General features: G+C 40.3%; 1 protein-coding gene across 1 annotated transcript in view; it reads left to right on the top strand.

Annotated features, from left to right (window-relative positions):
* Window positions 1–3,923: 3,923 nt before the first annotated feature.
* LOC130116854 (bile salt-activated lipase-like) overlaps window positions 3,924–19,489 on the top strand; it is a 75,217-nt gene continuing 59,651 nt past the window's right edge. Inside the window, exons 1-2 of the mRNA XM_056284935.1 lie at window positions 3,924–3,997; window positions 14,625–14,772. Coding sequence (XP_056140910.1) covers window positions 14,676–14,772 — 97 coding nt within the window. The 5' untranslated portion in view covers window positions 3,924–3,997; window positions 14,625–14,675. The remainder of the gene's footprint in view (window positions 3,998–14,624; window positions 14,773–19,489) is intronic.

The raw sequence follows: 19,489 nt of genomic DNA, 5'->3' as shown, positions 1-19,489 counted from the left end.
TACATGACTATACGACTTATCACAAGTCTTATAATCCTGGTTATAGCAAGTCTTATAATCCTGGTTATAGCAAGTCTTATAATCATGGTTATAACAAGTCTTATAATCCTGGAACACCTGCTAGACTTCATGTACACGCATCGTACTGTGAGCAGTGCAATGTTAAAACAACAAGTTAATTCTTCATGAGCCAGTCTGTACGGCAGTGTAGGAAGTACATGACTATAAGACTTATCACAAGTCTTACAATCATCGTTATAACAAGTCTTATAATCATGGAACACTGTACGGCAGTGTAGGAAGTACATGACTATAAGAATAATCATGGTTATAACAAGTCTTATAATCATGGTTATAACAAGTCTTATAATCATGGAACACTGTACTGCAGTGTAGGAAGTACATGACTATAAGACCTATCACAAGTCTTATAATCATGGTTATACCAAGTCTTATAATCATGGTTATAACAAGTCTTATAATCATGGAACACTGTACTGCAGTGTAGGAAGTACATGACTATAAGACTTATCACAAGTCTTATAATCATGGTTATAACAAGTCTTATAATCATGGAACACTGTACTGCAGTGTAGGAAGTACATGACTATAAGACTTATCACAAGCCTTATAATCATGGTTATAACAAGTCTTATAATCATGGTTATAACAAGTCTTAGAATCCTGGAACACTTTACTGCAGTGTAGGAAGTACATGACTATACGACTTATCACAAGTCTTATAATCCTGGTTATAGCAAGTCTTATAATCATGGTTGTAACAAGTCTTATAATCATGGTTATATCGAGTCTTATAATCCTGGAACACCTGCTAGACTCCATGTACACGCGTCGTACTGTGAGCAGTACAATGTTAAAACAACAAGTTAATTCTTCATGAGTCGGTCTGTACGGCAGTGTAGGAAGTACATGACTATAAGACTTATCACAAGTCTTATAATCCTGGTTATAACAAGTCTTATAATCCTGGTTATAACAAGTCTTATAATCCTGGAACACTGTACTGCAGTGCAGGAAGTACATGACTATAAGACTTATCACAAGCCGTATAATCATGGTTATAACAAGTCTTATAATCATGGTTATAACAAGTCTTATAATCCTGGAACACTGTACTGCAGTGTGGGAAGTACACGACTATAAGACTTATCACAAGCCTTATAATCATGGTTATAACAAGTCTTAGAATCCTGGAACACTTTACTGCAGTGTAGGATGTACATGACTATACGACTTATCACAAGTCTTATAATCCTGGTTATAGCAAGTCTTATAATCCTTGTTATAGCAAGTCTTATAATCCTGGTTATAGCAAGTCTTATAATCATGGTTATAACAAGTCTTATAATCCTGGAACACCTGCTAGACTTCATGTACACGCGTCGTACTGTGAGCAGTGCAATGTTAAAACAACAAGTTAATTCTTCATGAGCCAGTCTGTACGGCAGTGTAGGAAGTACATGACTATAAGACTTATCACAAGTCTTACAATCATCGTTATAACAAGTCTTATAATCATGGAACACTGTACGGCAGTGTAGGAAGTACATGACTATAAGAATAATCATGGTTATAACAAGTCTTATAATCATGGTTATAACAAGTCTTATAATCATGGAACACTGTACTGCAGTGTAGGAAGTACATGACTATAAGACTTATCACAAGTCTTATAATCATGGTTATACCAAGTCTTATAATCATGGTTATAACAAGTCTTATAATCATGGAACACTGTACTGCAGTGTAGGAAGTACATGACTATAAGACTTATCACAAGTCTTATAATCATGGTTATAACAAGTCTTATAATCATGGAACACTGTACTGCAGTGTAGGAAGTACATGACTATAAGACTTATCACAAGCCTTATAATCATGGTTATAACAAGTCTCATAATCATGGTTATAACAAGTCTTAGAATCCTGGAACACTTTACTGCAGTGTAGGAAGTACATGACTATACGACTTATCACAAGTCTTATAATCCTGGTTATAGCAAGTCTTATAATCATGGTTGTAACAAGTCTTATAATCATGGTTATATCGAGTCTTATAATCCTGGAACACCTGCTAGACATCATGTACACGCGTCGTACTGTGAGCAGTACAATGTTAAAACAACAAGTTAATTCTTCATGAGTCGGTCTGTACGGCAGTGTAGGAAGTACATGACTATAAGACTTATCACAAGTCTTATAATTCTGGTTATAACAAGTCTTATAATCCTGGTTATAACAAGTCTTATAATCCTGGAACACTGTACTGCAGTGCAGGAAGTACATGACTATATAGACTTATCACAAGCCGTATAATCATGGTTATAACAAGTCTTATAATCATGGTTATAACAAGTCTTATAATCCTGGAACACTGTACTGCAGTGTGGGAAGTACACGACTATAAGACTTATCACAAGCCTTATAATCATGGTTATAACAAGTCTTAGAATCCTGGAACACTTTACTGCAGTGTAGGATGTACATGACTATACGACTTATCACAAGTCTTATAATCCTGGTTATAGCAAGTTTTATAATCCTTGTTATAGCAAGTCTTATAATCCTGGTTATAGCAAGTCTTATAATCATGGTTATAACAAGTCTTATAATCCTGGAACACCTGCTAGACTTCATGTACACGCGTCGTACTGTGAGCAGTGCAATGTTAAAACAACAAGTTAATTCTTCATGAGCCAGTCTGTACGGCAGTGTAGGAAGTACATGACTATAAGACTTATCACAAGTCTTACAATCATCGTTATAACAAGTCTTATAATCATGGAACACTGTACGGCAGTGTAGGAAGTACATGACTATAAGAATAATCATGGTTATAACAAGTCTTATAATCATGGTTATAACAAGTCTTATAATCATGGAACACTGTACTGCAGTGTAGGAAGTACATGACTATAAGACTTATCACAAGTCTTATAATCATGGTTATACCAAGTCTTATAATCATGGTTATAACAAGTCTTATAATCATGGAACACTGTACTGCAGTGTAGGAAGTACATGACTATAAGACTTATCACAAGTCTTATAATCATGGTTATAACAAGTCTTATAATCATGGAACACTGTACTGCAGTGTAGGAAGTACATGACTATAAGACTTATCACAAGCCTTATAATCATGGTTATAACAAGTCTCATAATCATGGTTATAACAAGTCTTAGAATCCTGGAACACTTTACTGCAGTGTAGGAAGTACATGACTATACGACTTATCACAAGTCTTATAATCCTGGTTATAGCAAGTCTTATAATCATGGTTGTAACAAGTCTTATAATCATGGTTATATCGAGTCTTATAATCCTGGAACACCTGCTAGACTTCATGTACACGCGTCGTACTGTGAGCAGTACAATGTTAAAACAACAAGTTAATTCTTCATGAGTCGGTCTGTACGGCAGTGTAGGAAGTACATGACTATAAGACTTATCACAAGTCTTATAATCATGGTTATAACAAGTCTTATAATCCTGGAACACTGTACTGCAGTGCAGGAAGTACATGACTATAAGACTTATCACAAGCCTTATAATCATGGTTATAACAAGTCTTATAATCATGGTTATAACAAGTCTTATAATCCTGGAACACTGTACTGCAGTGTGGGAAGTACACGACTATAAGACTTATCACAAGCCTTATAATCATGGTTATAACAAGTCTTAGAATCCTGGAACACTTCACTGCAGCGCGGGAAGTAGTCCTCGCCGTGCTGCGCCGTGTTGTTGGAGTTCGGTCCAGCTTCCTGGCTGTAAACTCCACGCGCAGCTTTTCCAGGTTTTCCAGGTTGTCCCCAGGCGCCGCAGGCGCAGCCTGCCTCACCGCCCGTGCCGTATAAATACTGCTGGAGGAGCTTCAGCACAGACCAGGAGGAGAAGATGAAGCTCATCACCATCATCATCACTACCGCCACCACGCTGCTGCTGAGGGCCCGGTCCACCTCTTCAGCCACGGTCAGACACCTCCACTCACTTCACTTACACACACTGATACACACACTTATACACATTTACACACACTGATACACACTGATACACACTTTACACACACTTACACACTTACACACACTTATACACACTTACACACACTTACACACTCTCATACACTTACACACTCTCATACACACTTATATACACTTACACACTCTCATACACACTTACGCACTCTCATACACACTTACACGCACACACTCTCATACACACTTACACACTCATACACACTTACGCACTCTCATACACACTTACACACTCTCATACACACTTACACACTCTCATACACACTTACACACACTTACACACTCTCATACACACTTACACACTCTCATACACACTTACGCACTCTCATACACACTTACGCACTCTCATACACACTTACACACTCTCATACACACTTACGCACTCTCATACACACTTACACACACTTACACACTCTCATACACACTTACACACTCTCATACACACTTACGCACTCTCATACACACTTATATACACTTACACACTCATACACACTTACACACTCTCATGCACACTTATATACACTTACACACTCTCATACACACTTACGCACTCTCATTAACACTTACACACACTTACATAGTCTCATACACACTTTTTTTTTTGGGTTTAAAATCTTGTTTTAATGTATCCGGCATTTTTTCTGTTCTATAAATTTTCCGTCCTCCTGCTAGTTGGGACGTTTCTATGTCCACCCTCTTACACTGGTACATCATTTTTCAGTTTTTTCTTTATTCATCTTGCCTATCCTGCATTGTCCCTGACCTCTTGCTATCATCTTCTTACTTCCGCCAGGGAACAATTTCTTTCTGAATGAACAAGTCTTCCCATTACCATTTATGAATTGTATTCACTTCTAACACTTGCTAGCTACTACTGCTTTTTTTAAGCAATATATTTATTGAATTTTGTTTGCAAATTACATCAAAACAAGTAATAGCACAGTGCAGCAAACATTTTCACCCCCCCCCATAACCCTGTCCCTATAACAAGTAATACAATTCAAAGCAGGGTTAAAGAAGATAATAAAGATAAAAATTCAATTAATAAAAATAATAAAATAAAATAATAATAACAATAATTTCTTTCACAGACTGATTAGAGGGTGTGGTTTTTTTCCAGTTGCTTTTACGCATATAAACAGTCAGATAGAGTTGTTCTACTCCCCCAGAGCTTGTTCTTGATTAAGCAAGTTACCAACATTAGTATTACGTCTTAGGAAGTACAGAAACAATCCCCAGATTTTATCAAAAACACTTTGTTTACGTCTAACAATATACATTATCTTTTCCATTGACATGTTTGAAGCCATTTCTTTAACCCACATACCAATTCTTGGTCCATCAACACTTTTCCAATTAAGAGCAATTACACGTTTTGCTTGTAATATACACATATCTATAAATCTGAACTCATTGCTATGTAAATGTGGAGTGGTAGGATATAAACCAAGAATAAAAAGCTGTGGACTCAATGGTAATTTCTTTGACAAAATTTGATCAATCATATCAACAACATCTTGCCAGAAGGTTTTCACTTCCACACATTCCCATATACAGTGAAACAGCGTCCCCCTTGCCTCACTACACTTAATACAGGTATCAGGAATATTGTCATTAAACTTGTGCAATTTAACAGGAGTTATATATGTACGCATCAGCCATTTATACTGTAGAAGCTTTAGGTTGCTGCTAACTGTCTGTCTCTGGGCCTCTTTACATGCCTCACTCCATTCTTCTAAAGATATTTCCTCCTCTATATCTCCCTCCCATAATCTCAGTTTTGTCTCTGATGATTCATCAGATCCAGATACAAATAAGTCATACATAGTTGAAATTAAACCTTTATCATAACAGTGTTTTGTGACTGCAACTTCTAATATAGAAATGGTAGGAATGTCTAATGAATGGCTTTGACAGGATGATATAAAACTCCTTAGCTGAAGATATTTGAAAAAATGATTCCTTGGAATGTCATACTTGGTAGATATTTCCTCAAAGGACATGAATACTTCATCCTCCTCCCTGTACATGTCTTGCACTTTCCTTAACCCCTTTTCAGCCCATAATTTAAATCCCCTATCATTTTGCCCTGGTTTGAAATTGGCATTACCCCAAATAGGACTGAAGCGTGACCGGGACATATTTATATTCAAATACTTACAAGCATCGAACCAAACATCAATCATATTCAATATTATAGGGTTGTCTGTATTTTTCTTCAGATATTTACGGTCTGCTGAATACAAATACAGGTGCAATGGTAAGCCTGGTTTAACAGAGCAGGCTTCCAGATCAATCCAAGCTGGGGGACTTCCAGATGAGAAGTAAAACATAATCGACCTTAATTGTGCTGCCCAGTAATACCATTGGATATTTGGACATTTCAGGCCTCCTCGATCATATGGTAGATAAAGTAAAGATAGACGTAATCTAGGACGTTTATTTTGCCAAATAAAGTTGGTAAACAGTTTCTTGATTTTCGTGAACAAAGATGAAGGAGGGGGTAGGGGGATATTCTGGAACAAATAAAGAAATTTGGGAAGTATATTCATCTTTAGGATATTAATCCTGCCGATCATTGAAATAGGTAAGGATGTCCAACGCTCTATCGAAGCAATACTAGCGTCCAGGATGGGCTCATAATTTGACTGAGCAATCTTATTCACCTCAGGGACAATTTTTATTCCCAGATATGTAAATGTGTCTGTTGGGTTGAAGGTAGAAGCATAAACAAGACCATTCTTCCTCTCTGTTTCATTCAGTAACATTATAGATGATTTGGAGTAATTAACTTTATAACCAGATATTTTCCCAAATGATTCAATAAGGCTTAGGAGCGCTGGGATAGATTTATGCAGATTTTTAAGCATTAATATCACATCATCGGCGAAGAGTGCTACCCTGTGCTCCAGATGTCCCTCTCGAATTCCATAAATATCGCTGTGTGTTCTCACCGCTATAGCAAATGGTTCTATCGCTAGGATAAAAAGTAAAGGCGATAAAGGGCTCCCTTGAGGGCAACTTCTACAAATGTTAGAAGGTTTAGAAACCTTACTATTCGTCAAAACTTCTGCAGTAAGCCCTGTACAAAGCAATCTTACCCATTTGATAAATGTATCCCCAAGGCCAAATCGTGTTAACACTTCAAACAGATAAGGCCATTCAACACGGTCGAAGGCCTTCTCTGCATCAAGTGAAAGTAAGGCCGTGTCAGGCGCCTCCCTCTGACTGTATAAAATATTGAGCACTCGTCTAACGTTATGAAAACCCTTTCTCCCTTGAATGAATCCGTTCTGGTCGTCCCCCACTACTCTAGGTAGAAGATCCTCCAATCTTCTTGCAAGAATTTTACAGAGTATTTTTGTATCAGAATTTAGGAGACTAATTGGACGCATATTTTCACATTTTGTATTTGGTTTCCCCGGTTTTGGGAGTAAAGTGATTAGGGCGCCCCTCATAGATGTAGGGAGAAGACCATTCTCAAAGGATTCCTGAAACATCTCCAAGAGGGGTGGTATTAATTTGGTTTGAAATTTTTTATAAATGTCTATAGGGATGCCATCTGGACCCGCTGATTTTCCAGCCTGCATACACCCAATTGCTTCTGCAATTTCCAATGCAGTTACATCTTGATCTAATACTCTACTTTCCTCTTCCGAAATTTTAGGAATATTAAGATTGTCTAGGAATTGTGTTTGCGTGTCCAGATTAGGAGAGCACTCAGAGCTGTATAATTTCCTGTAGAAGTCTCTAAAGGCTTCATTAATCTCTGTCGGGTCCACTATAGTTCTACCACTTGGGACTTCAATACAATTAATAGACCTTTCTGTTTGTTGTTGTTTAATGCGCCATGCTAGAAGTTTTCCGGGCTTTTCCCCCTGATCATAGTAGGACTGTTTGAGTCTCATTAAATCAGCAGCCGCTTTATTAGCTGCCAGTTCATTGTACTGTGCTCTAAGCAGTAGCAGTCTTGTATGAACATCTGTAGGTATATTTCTATTATTATATATTTCTGTTTCCAGTTTTTTAATTTCCTCATCTAATGTCTTCATTTCAAGTCGTGTAGCCTTTTTCTTGGAACTAGTGAAGGAGATGATTTGGCCCCTGATAAAGGCTTTGAAAGCCTCCCACCTTGTGCTAGCAGAAGTCTGGGACTTGTTACATTCAAAATACAGGTCAATCTGCTTATCTAAGAAATCTATGAATGTAGGATCCGCAAGCCACCCGGGTTGAAAACGCCATCTCGGGGGGTCGCACACTAAGTTATTATCTTCATAGGTCAAGGATACTGCAGCGTGGTCAGACAGAACTATACTACTATAATGACATTCATCTATTTTGGAGACAAGTAGCGCTGAAACCAAAAAGTAGTCTATGCGTGAGTGAGTTCTATGAGTACGGGAATAGCAGGAATACTCTACTGCGTTCGGTTTACCATGCCTCCAAACATCAAACAAATTTAATTCCTTCATAAAATGGTGTATCGTCTTTCTGGACTTACTGTGGGTATCATCTAAACCAGCTGACCTGTCTTTTGAAGGATCTAACGTACAGTTAAAGTCGCCAGCTATTATGTATTTCCCAGGATGATTTGAAGCAGTCAAAAACAGACTATTATAGAATTTAGAGTCATCTTCATTGGGGCCGTAAACATTTATCAAAGTTAAGGTTTCAGATAATAACCTACCCTGGACTATAATATACCTCCCTGCAGGGTCCTTAACTACATGCTGCACCCGTAATGGAACCGATTTATGAATTAGTATCATAACCCCTCTAGCATGAGTGGTGTAAGGAGCAGACAACACTTGACCCTGCCATCGTCTTGCTATTTTGGGAACGTCCTCATCCACCATGTGTGTTTCTTGTAAAAAAACGATTTTTGATTTCAAGGATTTTATCCTGCTCATTACCTGCTTCACTTTTGTGAGTTTGATCAAACCCCTACAATTCCACGAAGTAAATTTTACCTTGCAACTCTCTGACATTGATTCCGGTATGTTATATTAGGAACCGTAGTGAAGAAGTACTTTGACAAACCACACCCACTGATGAAAGAATAAATAATAAAATGAAACCACAAAAACCCACCCTCAACCCCATACGAACCTAAAGTCCATGAACTCTGGACATCCCCTCCCATCCCACGTTTAACTACCGCTAAAACGAGTTTCTCTAACTTTTCTTTTCTTCTCACTCTAGCTCGCTATCTTACTTTTTCTAAATACTAATCACACATAACATCATTAATGAACTGTTCAACGCCAACAACATGTAGGCATATATAATATTAACCACCCGAACACATACACAAACCTGGAACCCGTGCATGCAGACTGGAAGACGAGGAGAGGGAAAAGTCTGTAGCCTGGTCACAAGAGTCCGCGATGCATTGGGCCTTCCTTCCTCCGACAGGCGCATAAACCGATGATGACTCTCTCTGTCCCTTAGGCCTAGGCCTACTTGGATGTGCCCATGTCATTTCAGCTGGTGCTTGGACATTGTCTCTCATTCAGGGTTAAGTGCCTTCCACAAAAGCTGAATAGTCTAGCTATAAACCAGACTCCGTCCTGTCCAGGTAGCTACATCTTTCGTGTAAATGGAAATAAAATAAAATAAAGCGAGCTTAATAGCCTACTGCATCAGTCCTTATCCGAGGGATTGAATAAACCGCTCCACTTCTGCTGGGGTTTGAAAGGTGTGGGGTCTCTCGTCGTGTGTTACCAGGAGCCGGGCTGGAAAGATGATTCTGTGCTTGTGGATCCCCCGGTCTCTCAGCTTCTTCCGGACCTGGTCGTAGTCGCGCTGCATCTTGTGCACCCCAGCAGAGAGGTCGATGTGAAAACGGACCGGCGTGTTCTTGTAAAGGACCTGTCCCTTGGTTTTGGCTGCCTTTAGTACTCGCTCCCTGTCCTTAAAGTTCATGAACCTCATGATCAATGTCCTTGGACGACCCGTGCGAGAGTCTACCGGAGCGCCGATTCTATGAGCCCGCTCCACTACCAAGCCCTCCCGCGTATCCATGTTCAGAGCCTCCGGCAACCACTTCTCCAGAAATGCAGGTGCATCCTGGCCCTCTTCTTTCTCCGGTAGGCCCACCAACCTTACGTTATTTCGCCGACTCCTGCATTCCAAGTCCTCCACTTTGTCAGTAAGGCTTTTGACGGTGTTTTCCAGCGTGCTAAATCGGGGTGTTAGCTTCTTAACGTCGTCCTCCACGTCAGAAATCCGTTGCTCGGCCTGTTCCATGCGGCCGGTGCATTCCTGTATTTGTTTCTTTACATCCGCAATTGTCGCGTGCACTCCATCAATTTTCTTGTAAAGTCCACTTTTCAAAGACTGTATGGCTTTCATGATATCTAGGTTGCTATTCTTATCTGTGTCTAACATTTCGTCATCTTCCTCGTGATCGTCTCCTTCGTTAGCCATATTTTCAACCTGCATGGCATCGCTAGCCTTCTCAGCCTCCTCCTCGTGTCGCGATTTCCTTTTCTCCTTCTCTTTTTCTCTCTTTGCCTTTTCTTTCGGGTTTTTCCCTGACATTTTAGTTCTGGGTACTCTTAAAAACGTATTGCGTGACTTTAGACAAGATTCGGATTGGTATTGTAGGATTAATTTACACGGTAGCTGCAGAGCTTGAGATGTGCGACCCCCTAGTCCCTCGCCATAACCGGAAGTCGTCTCATACACACTTACACACACTTACACACTCTCATACACACTTACACACGTACACACACTTGTACAAACTTACACACATTTATACACACTTATTAAACTGACAACCAGATGATTTTAGAATGATGGAATGATGGAACGATGGATTGATGGGATAATAGAATGATGGAATGATAGAATGACAGAATGATGGGATAATAGAATGATGGAATGATGGATTGAGGAGATAATATATAATGATGGATTGATAGGATAATAGAACGATGGAATGATAGAATGATGATTTGATGGGATAATAGAATGATGGAATGATAGAATGATGATTTGATGGGATAATAGAATGATGGAATGACAGAATGATAGAATAGTGGAATGACAGAATGATAGAATGATAGAATGATGGAATTATGGAACGACGGAATGATAGAATGATGGAATTATGGAATGATGGAATGATGGATTGATGGGATATTAGAATGATGGAATTATGGAATGACGGAATGATAGAATGATGGAATTATGGAATGATGGAATGATGGATTGATGTGATAATAGAATGATGGAATGATGGATTGATGAGATAATATATAATGATGGATTGATAGGATAATAGAACGATGGAATGATAGAATGATGATTTGATGGGATAATCGAATGATGGAATGATAGAATGATGATTTGATGGGGTAATAGAATGATGGAATGATAGAATGATGGATTGATGGGATAATAGAATGATGGAATGGTAGAATGATAGAATGATGGAATTATGGAACGACAGAATGATAGAATGATGGAATTATGGAATGATGGAATGATAGAATGATGGAATTATGGAATGATAGAATGATGGAATTATGGAATGATAGAATGATGGATTGATGGGATAATAAAATGATGGAATTATGGAATGTTGAAATGATAGAATGATGGAATGATGGAATGACAGAATGATAGAATAGTGGAATGACAGAATGATAGAATGACAGAATGATGGAATTATGGAACGACGGAATGATAGAATGATGGAATTATGGAATGATGGAATGGTGGATTGATGGGATAATAGAATGATGGAATGATGGAATTATGGAATGACGGAATCATAGAATGATGGAATTATGGAATGATGGAATGATGGATTGATGTGATAATAGAATGATGGAATGATGGATTGATGAGATAATATATAATGATAGATTGATAGGATAATAGAACGATGGAATGATAGAATGATGATTTGATGGGATAATAGAATGATGGAATGATAGAATGATGATTTGATGGGATAATAGAATGATGGAATGATAGAATGATAGAATGATGGAATTATGGAACGAAAGAACGATAGAATGATGGAATTATGGAATGATGGAATGATAGAATGATGGAATTATGGAATGATAGAATGATGGAATTATGGAATGATAGAATGATGGATTGATGGGATAATAGAATGATGGAATTATGGAATGTTGAAATGATAGAATGATGGAATGATGGAATGACAGAATGAGAGAATAGTGGAATGACAGAATGATAGAATGACAGAATGATGGAATTATGGAACGACGGAATGATAGAATGATGGAATTATGGAATGATGGAATGATGGATTGATGGGATAATAGAATGATGGAATGATGGATTGATGAGATAATATATAATGATAGATTGATAGGATAATAGAACGATGGAATGATAGAATGATGATTTGATGGGATAATAGAATGATGGAATGATAGAATGATGATTTGATGGGATAATAGAATGATGGAATGATAGAATGATAGAATGATGGAATTATGGAACGACAGAATGATAGAATGATGGAATTATGGAATGATGGAATGATAGAATGATGGAATTATGGAATGATAGAATGATGGAATTATGGAATGATGGAATGATGGATTGATGGGATATTAGAATGATGGAATTATGGAATGACGGAATGATAGAATGATGGAATTATGAAATGATGGAATGATGGATTGATGTGATAATAGAATGATGGAATGATGGATTAATGAGATAATATATAATGATGGATTGATAGGATAATAGAACGATGGAATGATAGAATGATGATTTGATGGGATAATCGAATGATGGAATGATAGAATGATGGATTGATGGGATAATAGAATGATGGAATGGTAGAATGATAGAATGATGGAATTATGGAACGACAGAATGATAGAATGATGGAATTATGGAATGATGGAATGATAGAATGATGGAATTATGGAATGATAGAATGATGGAATTATGGAATGATAGAATGATGGATTGATGGGATAATAAAATGATGGAATTATGGAATGTTGAAATGATAGAATGATGGAATGACAGAATGATAGAATAGTGGAATGACAGAATGATAGAATGACAGAATGATGGAATTATGGAACGACGGAATGATAGAATGATGGAATTATGGAATGATGGAATGATGGATTGATGGGATAATAGAATGATGGAATGATGGATTGATGAGATAATATATAATGATAGATTGATAGGATAATAGAACGATGGAATGATAGAATGATGATTTGATGGGATAATAGAATGATGGAATGATAGAATGATGATTTGATGGGATAATAGAATGATGGAATGATAGAATGATAGAATGATGGAATTATGGAACGACAGAATGATAGAATGATGGAATTATGGAATGATGGAATGATAGAATGATGGAATTATGGAATGATAGAATGATGGAATTATGGGATGATAGAATGATGGATTGATGGGATAATAGAATGATGGAATGATGGAATTATGGAATGACGGAATGATAGAATGATGGAATTATGGAATGATGGAATGATGGATTGATGGGATAATAGAATGATGGAATGATGGATTGATGAGATAATATATAATGATGGATTGATAGGATAATAGAACGATGGAATGATAGAATGATGATTTGATGGGATAATCGAATGATGGAATGATAGAATGATGATTTGATGGGGTAGTAGAATGATGGAATGATAGAATGATGGATTGATGGGATAATAGAATGATGGAATGGTAGAATGATAGAATGATGGAATTATGGAACGACAGAATGATATAATGATGGAATTATGGAATGATGGAATGATAGAATGATGGAATTATGGAATGATAGAATGATGGAATTATGGAATGATAGAATGATGGATTGATGGGATAATAGAATGATGGAATTATGGAATGTTGAAATGATAGAATGATGGAATGATGGAATGACAGAATGATAGAATAGTGGAATGACAGAATGATAGAATGACAGAATGATGGAATAATGGAACGACGGAATGATAGAATAATGGAATTATGGAACGACGGAATGATAGAATGATGGAATTATGGAATGATGGAATGACGGAATGATGGATTGATGGGATAATAGAATGATGGAATGATGGAATTATGGAATGATAGAATAATAAAATGATGGAATGATGGAATGATAGAATGATGGAATGATAGAATGGTGGAGTTATGGAGTGTTGAAATGATAGAATGATGGAATGATAGAATGATGATATGATAGAATGATGGAATGATGGAATGATAGAATGATGGAATGATGGAATGATGGAATGATAGAATGATGGAATGATAGAATGATAGAATGATGGAATGATAGAATGATAGAATGATAGAATGATGGAATGATGGGATGATGGAATGATGGAATGATAGAATGATGGAATGATGGAATGATGGAATGATAGAATGATGGAATGATGATGGTAAATATAGTGAATGTAATATAGCAACAATGGCCATCTAAGAACTGTTTGGTGTTTACAACACGACAACAGCGATCTCTCCCTGCCCTCTCTCTCCCCCCCCTCTGTCTCTCCGTCTCTCTGTAGCTGGGGGTGGTGCAGACTGAAGGGGGGCTGGTGGAGGGGGAGAACATCAGGATGGGGTTTTTTCATTCTGTCGACGTTTTTAAAGGAATTCCATTTGCTGACGTCCCAGGAAGGTGGGAGAAACCCAAACCCCACCCAGGATGGAGTGGTAACAACCGTCTACCTGTCTGTCTACCCGTCTGTCTACCTGTCTACCTGTCTGTTCATCTGTCTACCCGTCTGTTCATCTGTCTTTCCGTTTGTTCATCTGTCTACCCGTCTGTCTCCCTGTGTGTGTGTGTGTGTGTGTGTGTGTGTGTGTGTGTGTGTGTGTGTGTGTGTGTGTGTGTGTGTGTGTGTGTGTGTGTGTGTGTGTGTGTGTGTGTGTGTGTGTGCGTGTGTGTGTTCTATATGGTATGGTTAGTTTCCGGTCTGGCTGCAGTGTGATGTTGCGGTGGTTATCGGTGTCGTAGATCCTCTCTGTAATGGGCAGCACACTTGTCAGTTGGGTCTGTACTGCTGTTTGGCCAACTGTCTGACCTACTGACTGACCTACTGACTCAGCTACTGACTGACCTACTGACTGACCTACTGACTCAGCTACTGACTGGCCTACTGACTGACCTACTGACTCAGCTACTGAGTCACCTACTGACTGGCCTACTGACTCAGCTACTGACTGACCTACTGACTCAGCTACTGACTGACCTACTGACCCAGCTACTGACTGGCCTACTGACTTACCTACTGACTCAGTTACTGACCCAGCTACTGACTCACCACCTACCAGTGTGACTGGCTGCTCCGTCTCGTAACCTCCAGCAGTGAGAGGTGCAGCAGCAAGGTGCTCTCCCCAGCTAGCTGGTGTAGAGCACCACCCTTGGCAGGAGAGGATGTGTCAACAACAACCGACGCCGTAGTGTTTGAAAAGGCATAGTAGAGGGGTCCGTGGCGGTGTAGCGGTCTAAGCACCGGCTTTGGGTCGACGCAGTTGCCCACTGGGGACTGGGGTTCGCTCCCCGGTCTCGTCAGATACGACTATGGCCGGACTCGATGAAGCAGCAGTGATTGGCAGCGCTGTCTTCGGGAGGGGGCGGAGTCGGCTTGTGTCGTCACATGAATGCGTCTCTGTATGTGGGGGAAAAGCAGTGGTCAGCGTCAGATGTCAGCGTCATGGGGGGAAGAGATTGCAAAGAGAGGGAATGAAAGCGTGAATCACATAGGGCAAAAACACAACAAGACACCATTCAACAGACTGCAACACCCACAGAGAAGTAAGTCAGAAAAACCTTGTTACAGATGTGGAAATGCAGATCACTTCGGCAAAGATCCAAAATGCCCAGCTAGAGGTGAGAAGTGCGATAAATGTAATGGTATGGTCATTTCTCTAAAGTATGTAGGACCACGAATATCGGGAAACAAATAGTCAGCAATGTGGAAGAGCAATCAGATTATCCAAAGGAGTTGAATCAAGCAATCAGATTATGCTTCTGTGGTGAGTGATGACTCAGTGCAAAAAAGACTGGATGTTTGCCTGGGTGGGGTAACCTTAAAGATGCTCGTAGACTCTGGTGCAACCTGCGGTATAACCGATGAGAAAACCCGGGGGAAACTGAAGTCAGAACACAAAAAAATGCCATTCCTATGTCCTAGAGGCAGAGACAAAATGTTATGCTTATGCATGCAGCCAGCCGTTAGCAACAACGGGAGCTTTCAAATGTGAAACAAAGATCGGAGATTCCCCTGAATATGCCGAGTTCATTGTCATCAAAGGAGATGGTGAGCCACTATTGGGGAAGGATACAGCAGTAAAGCTGCGAGTATTTAGTATTGGCACAAATATCGGTGCATTTGTAGATCTGAAACAGCCGTTACAGGCACAGTACCCAGATGTGTTCCAGGGTGCGGGAAAACTACATACAAACCAAGCAAATCCGTCTTTACATCGATCCTGAGATTCAGCCGGTAGCGCAGCCCACAAGGCGGATCCCGTTTAATCTGAGGAGACCTGTAGAGAAAAAAATAAAAGAACTGTTAGACATGGACATCATTGAAACAGGGAATGGACCTACTCCATGGGTTAATGAAGGAGTAATCGTGCCAAAAGGCAACTCCGAAATTAGACGTTGTCTTGATATGCGTCAAGCAAACCGTGCCAACGCCAGGGAACGACACCCCATACCTACTCTAGATGTAATCCTGCAAGGCATGAACGGGTCCATGGTGTTCAGCAAACTGGACCTTAGGTGGGGTCACCTCCAACTGGAGCTGACACCATCATCACGCCAGATCAAAACATTTGCCGCCCGCAACGGAGTCTGTAGAAACAAACGGTTGATCTTCGGAGTGTCTTCAGCCAGCGACCAATATCAAGACGAAATAGCCTCCTGCACTAGCTGGAATAGAGGGAGTTGAAAACATTTCAGACGACGTCATCGTTCATGCACCAGACCAAAAGACACATGACCAACGGCTACACGCTGGCATGCAATGTCTGCAGGATTGTCGACTTACCTTGAATCCCGCAAAATATGAATTCAATATGGATCGCTTGATCTTCATGGGAATTTTTCTGACAAACAAAGGCATTGGACCTACGGAAGAGGGAGTTAGAACAACAGTGGGAGCCAGAGAGCCAGAAAAGGCCTCAGAAGTGAGACGCTTTTTAGGTCTTGTTTGCTACAGAGCAGATTCATTCCACAATTTGCAACTCTGGCAGAACATTAAGACGCCTAAGCAGAAAAGACGCTAAATGTACCTTTGATCCAGAGCAAAGAAGAGCTTTCAATGCACTCAAAGATGGACTGGTGAAAGCTGGAACTCTAGCAAACTTTCATAAAGATGCTCCAACACAGATGATTGCAGATGCAAGCCCAGTGGGACTAGGCGCCGTGCTCACACAACGCCAGCAGGGGGAGATGGTTCCTATTTGCTATGGGAGCAGAAGATAGAACAATTGTGAAAGGAGATTCTCAAACGGAGAGGGAGGCTCTAGCTCTGGTGTGGGCCTGTGAAAGACTTCACCCATACGTGTATAGCAGACAGTTCGATCTGGTCACTGATCACAAGCCTGCGGAGTCAATATACAGCTCACGATCCAAACCCTGTGCCCGCACAGAAAGATGGGTCTTGCGTTTACAGCCTTATGGCTTCAAAGTTGTCCATGTGCTGGGAAAAGCGAACATAGCTGACTCATGGTCACGTCTGTTGGGGAAGACGGCTATGACAGAACAGCATGCATATGGCTCAGACGACTATGTGTGACTTGTTGCTGTGAATGCCACCCCCAAAGCTCTGACTACAAGGGAGGTGGAGGAAGCATCACAGACTGATCCAGAGCTGATTGAGGTGAGAAAAGCTATAGACACTGGACATTTTGAAAAATGTATGTCATATGCACATGTAACTAATGAACTGTGTGTAATTGGCTATATTATCCTACGACGCACATGTATAGTGCTACCAAATGTGTTACGGCTGAGAGCACTCATACTAGCACATGAGGGACATGTAGGGATTGTAGTAACCAAGCAATGTCTGAGAAACAAAGTATGGTGGCCAGGCATGGATAGGGCCATAGAAAGACACTGTAGAGCACGTCATGGGTGTCAAATTACATCACGTCCGGACACACCAGAACCATTAAGGCAGACACCATTGCCAGATGGACCATGGCAAGATATAGCCGTAGACCTACTCAGACCTTTACCTTCAAAACACTCAATTGTGGTAGACGACTACAGCGGATATTACGAGTATATTGTGCTTACCTCCACAACAACTGAAAAAGTGACTGACAGTCTGAAAATGGGCCACAGTTCAAATCAGATGAGTTCAGAAACTATTGCGCTCAACATGGAATCACACACGTGAAAACAACCCCAAAGTGGGCTCAAGCTAATGGTGGAATGGAAAATGCCACTGTCGCCTGGGGGACATTGTCCAGAACAAACAGCCAGCTCAATACAGCACATCTCCTCCCCACTAGTTCAGATTGCAGTCCCCGCGAAACACGGCTGATGGGTAATGACACATGAGGTGTTCCAACAGAACAACACTGGATACCTTCTAATAGATATCACAAGTTCGCCCCCAAAGCATACAACTGCCACCTTCCATTACGGAACAGGGGATGCACATGTCACACTACCTGACTGAGGCTGGGGGTAGACTAATGTGAGAGAAAATTTAACAATAGGTTATAATTATATAAATCTTTTCCACGACACTGCCCCCACCTCAAGTCTGTCTTGGGATCATTATGCCCTGCTACAGAAACAAGACTTACGACCTAAACTGGTGGGGTGAATGCCTCTCACCAAAGGCCCATTGAAAGGTAAGGCGGTCAGGGGGTTTGATGACCCATGAAGGGTACCTCCTACCAGTCCCTGGAGGAGCATCAGCCTCAACTGATAGTTCTGTTGGTCTTGGGTTGGCTGCCTCTGTTTGGGTGACTGGATGACATTTATGGGGGGAATCTTGCCCAGCCACTGCAGGAATAGTCACTGGGTCTTTCATGGGGACAGCAGCTGTTTGACCCAATAAGACAAGCTGTGGTGGCTTTCTGGGCGTGAGCATTTCCTGGTCACAGGCTCACATGATCTAGTCTGTGTGGCATTTCCAGTGTAGTGCAGAGCCCACCTCAACCATATAAGACACTGGCTCCTGCTGAGACACCACCACATCTGACATCCACTTCTCCTCCCCCTGCCTATAATCACGGACCAGCACAGAGTCTCCAACTGCAAAGCCTTTTTCTGTGGCGAATGGAACCCTGCGACCCTGCTGGTCTGCCTGTGCCTGATCCATCACAGCCACCACACTTGGTTTGAGGAGGTCAAAGTGGGAGTGGAGCCAACGGTGAAAGAAGAGCATGGCAGGACTCT

This window comes from Lampris incognitus, chromosome 1 (assembly GCF_029633865.1).
Source record: "Lampris incognitus isolate fLamInc1 chromosome 1, fLamInc1.hap2, whole genome shotgun sequence".
Taxonomy (NCBI): Eukaryota; Metazoa; Chordata; class Actinopteri; order Lampriformes; family Lampridae; genus Lampris; species Lampris incognitus.
This window is presented reverse-complemented; position numbering and strand designations above follow the sequence as displayed.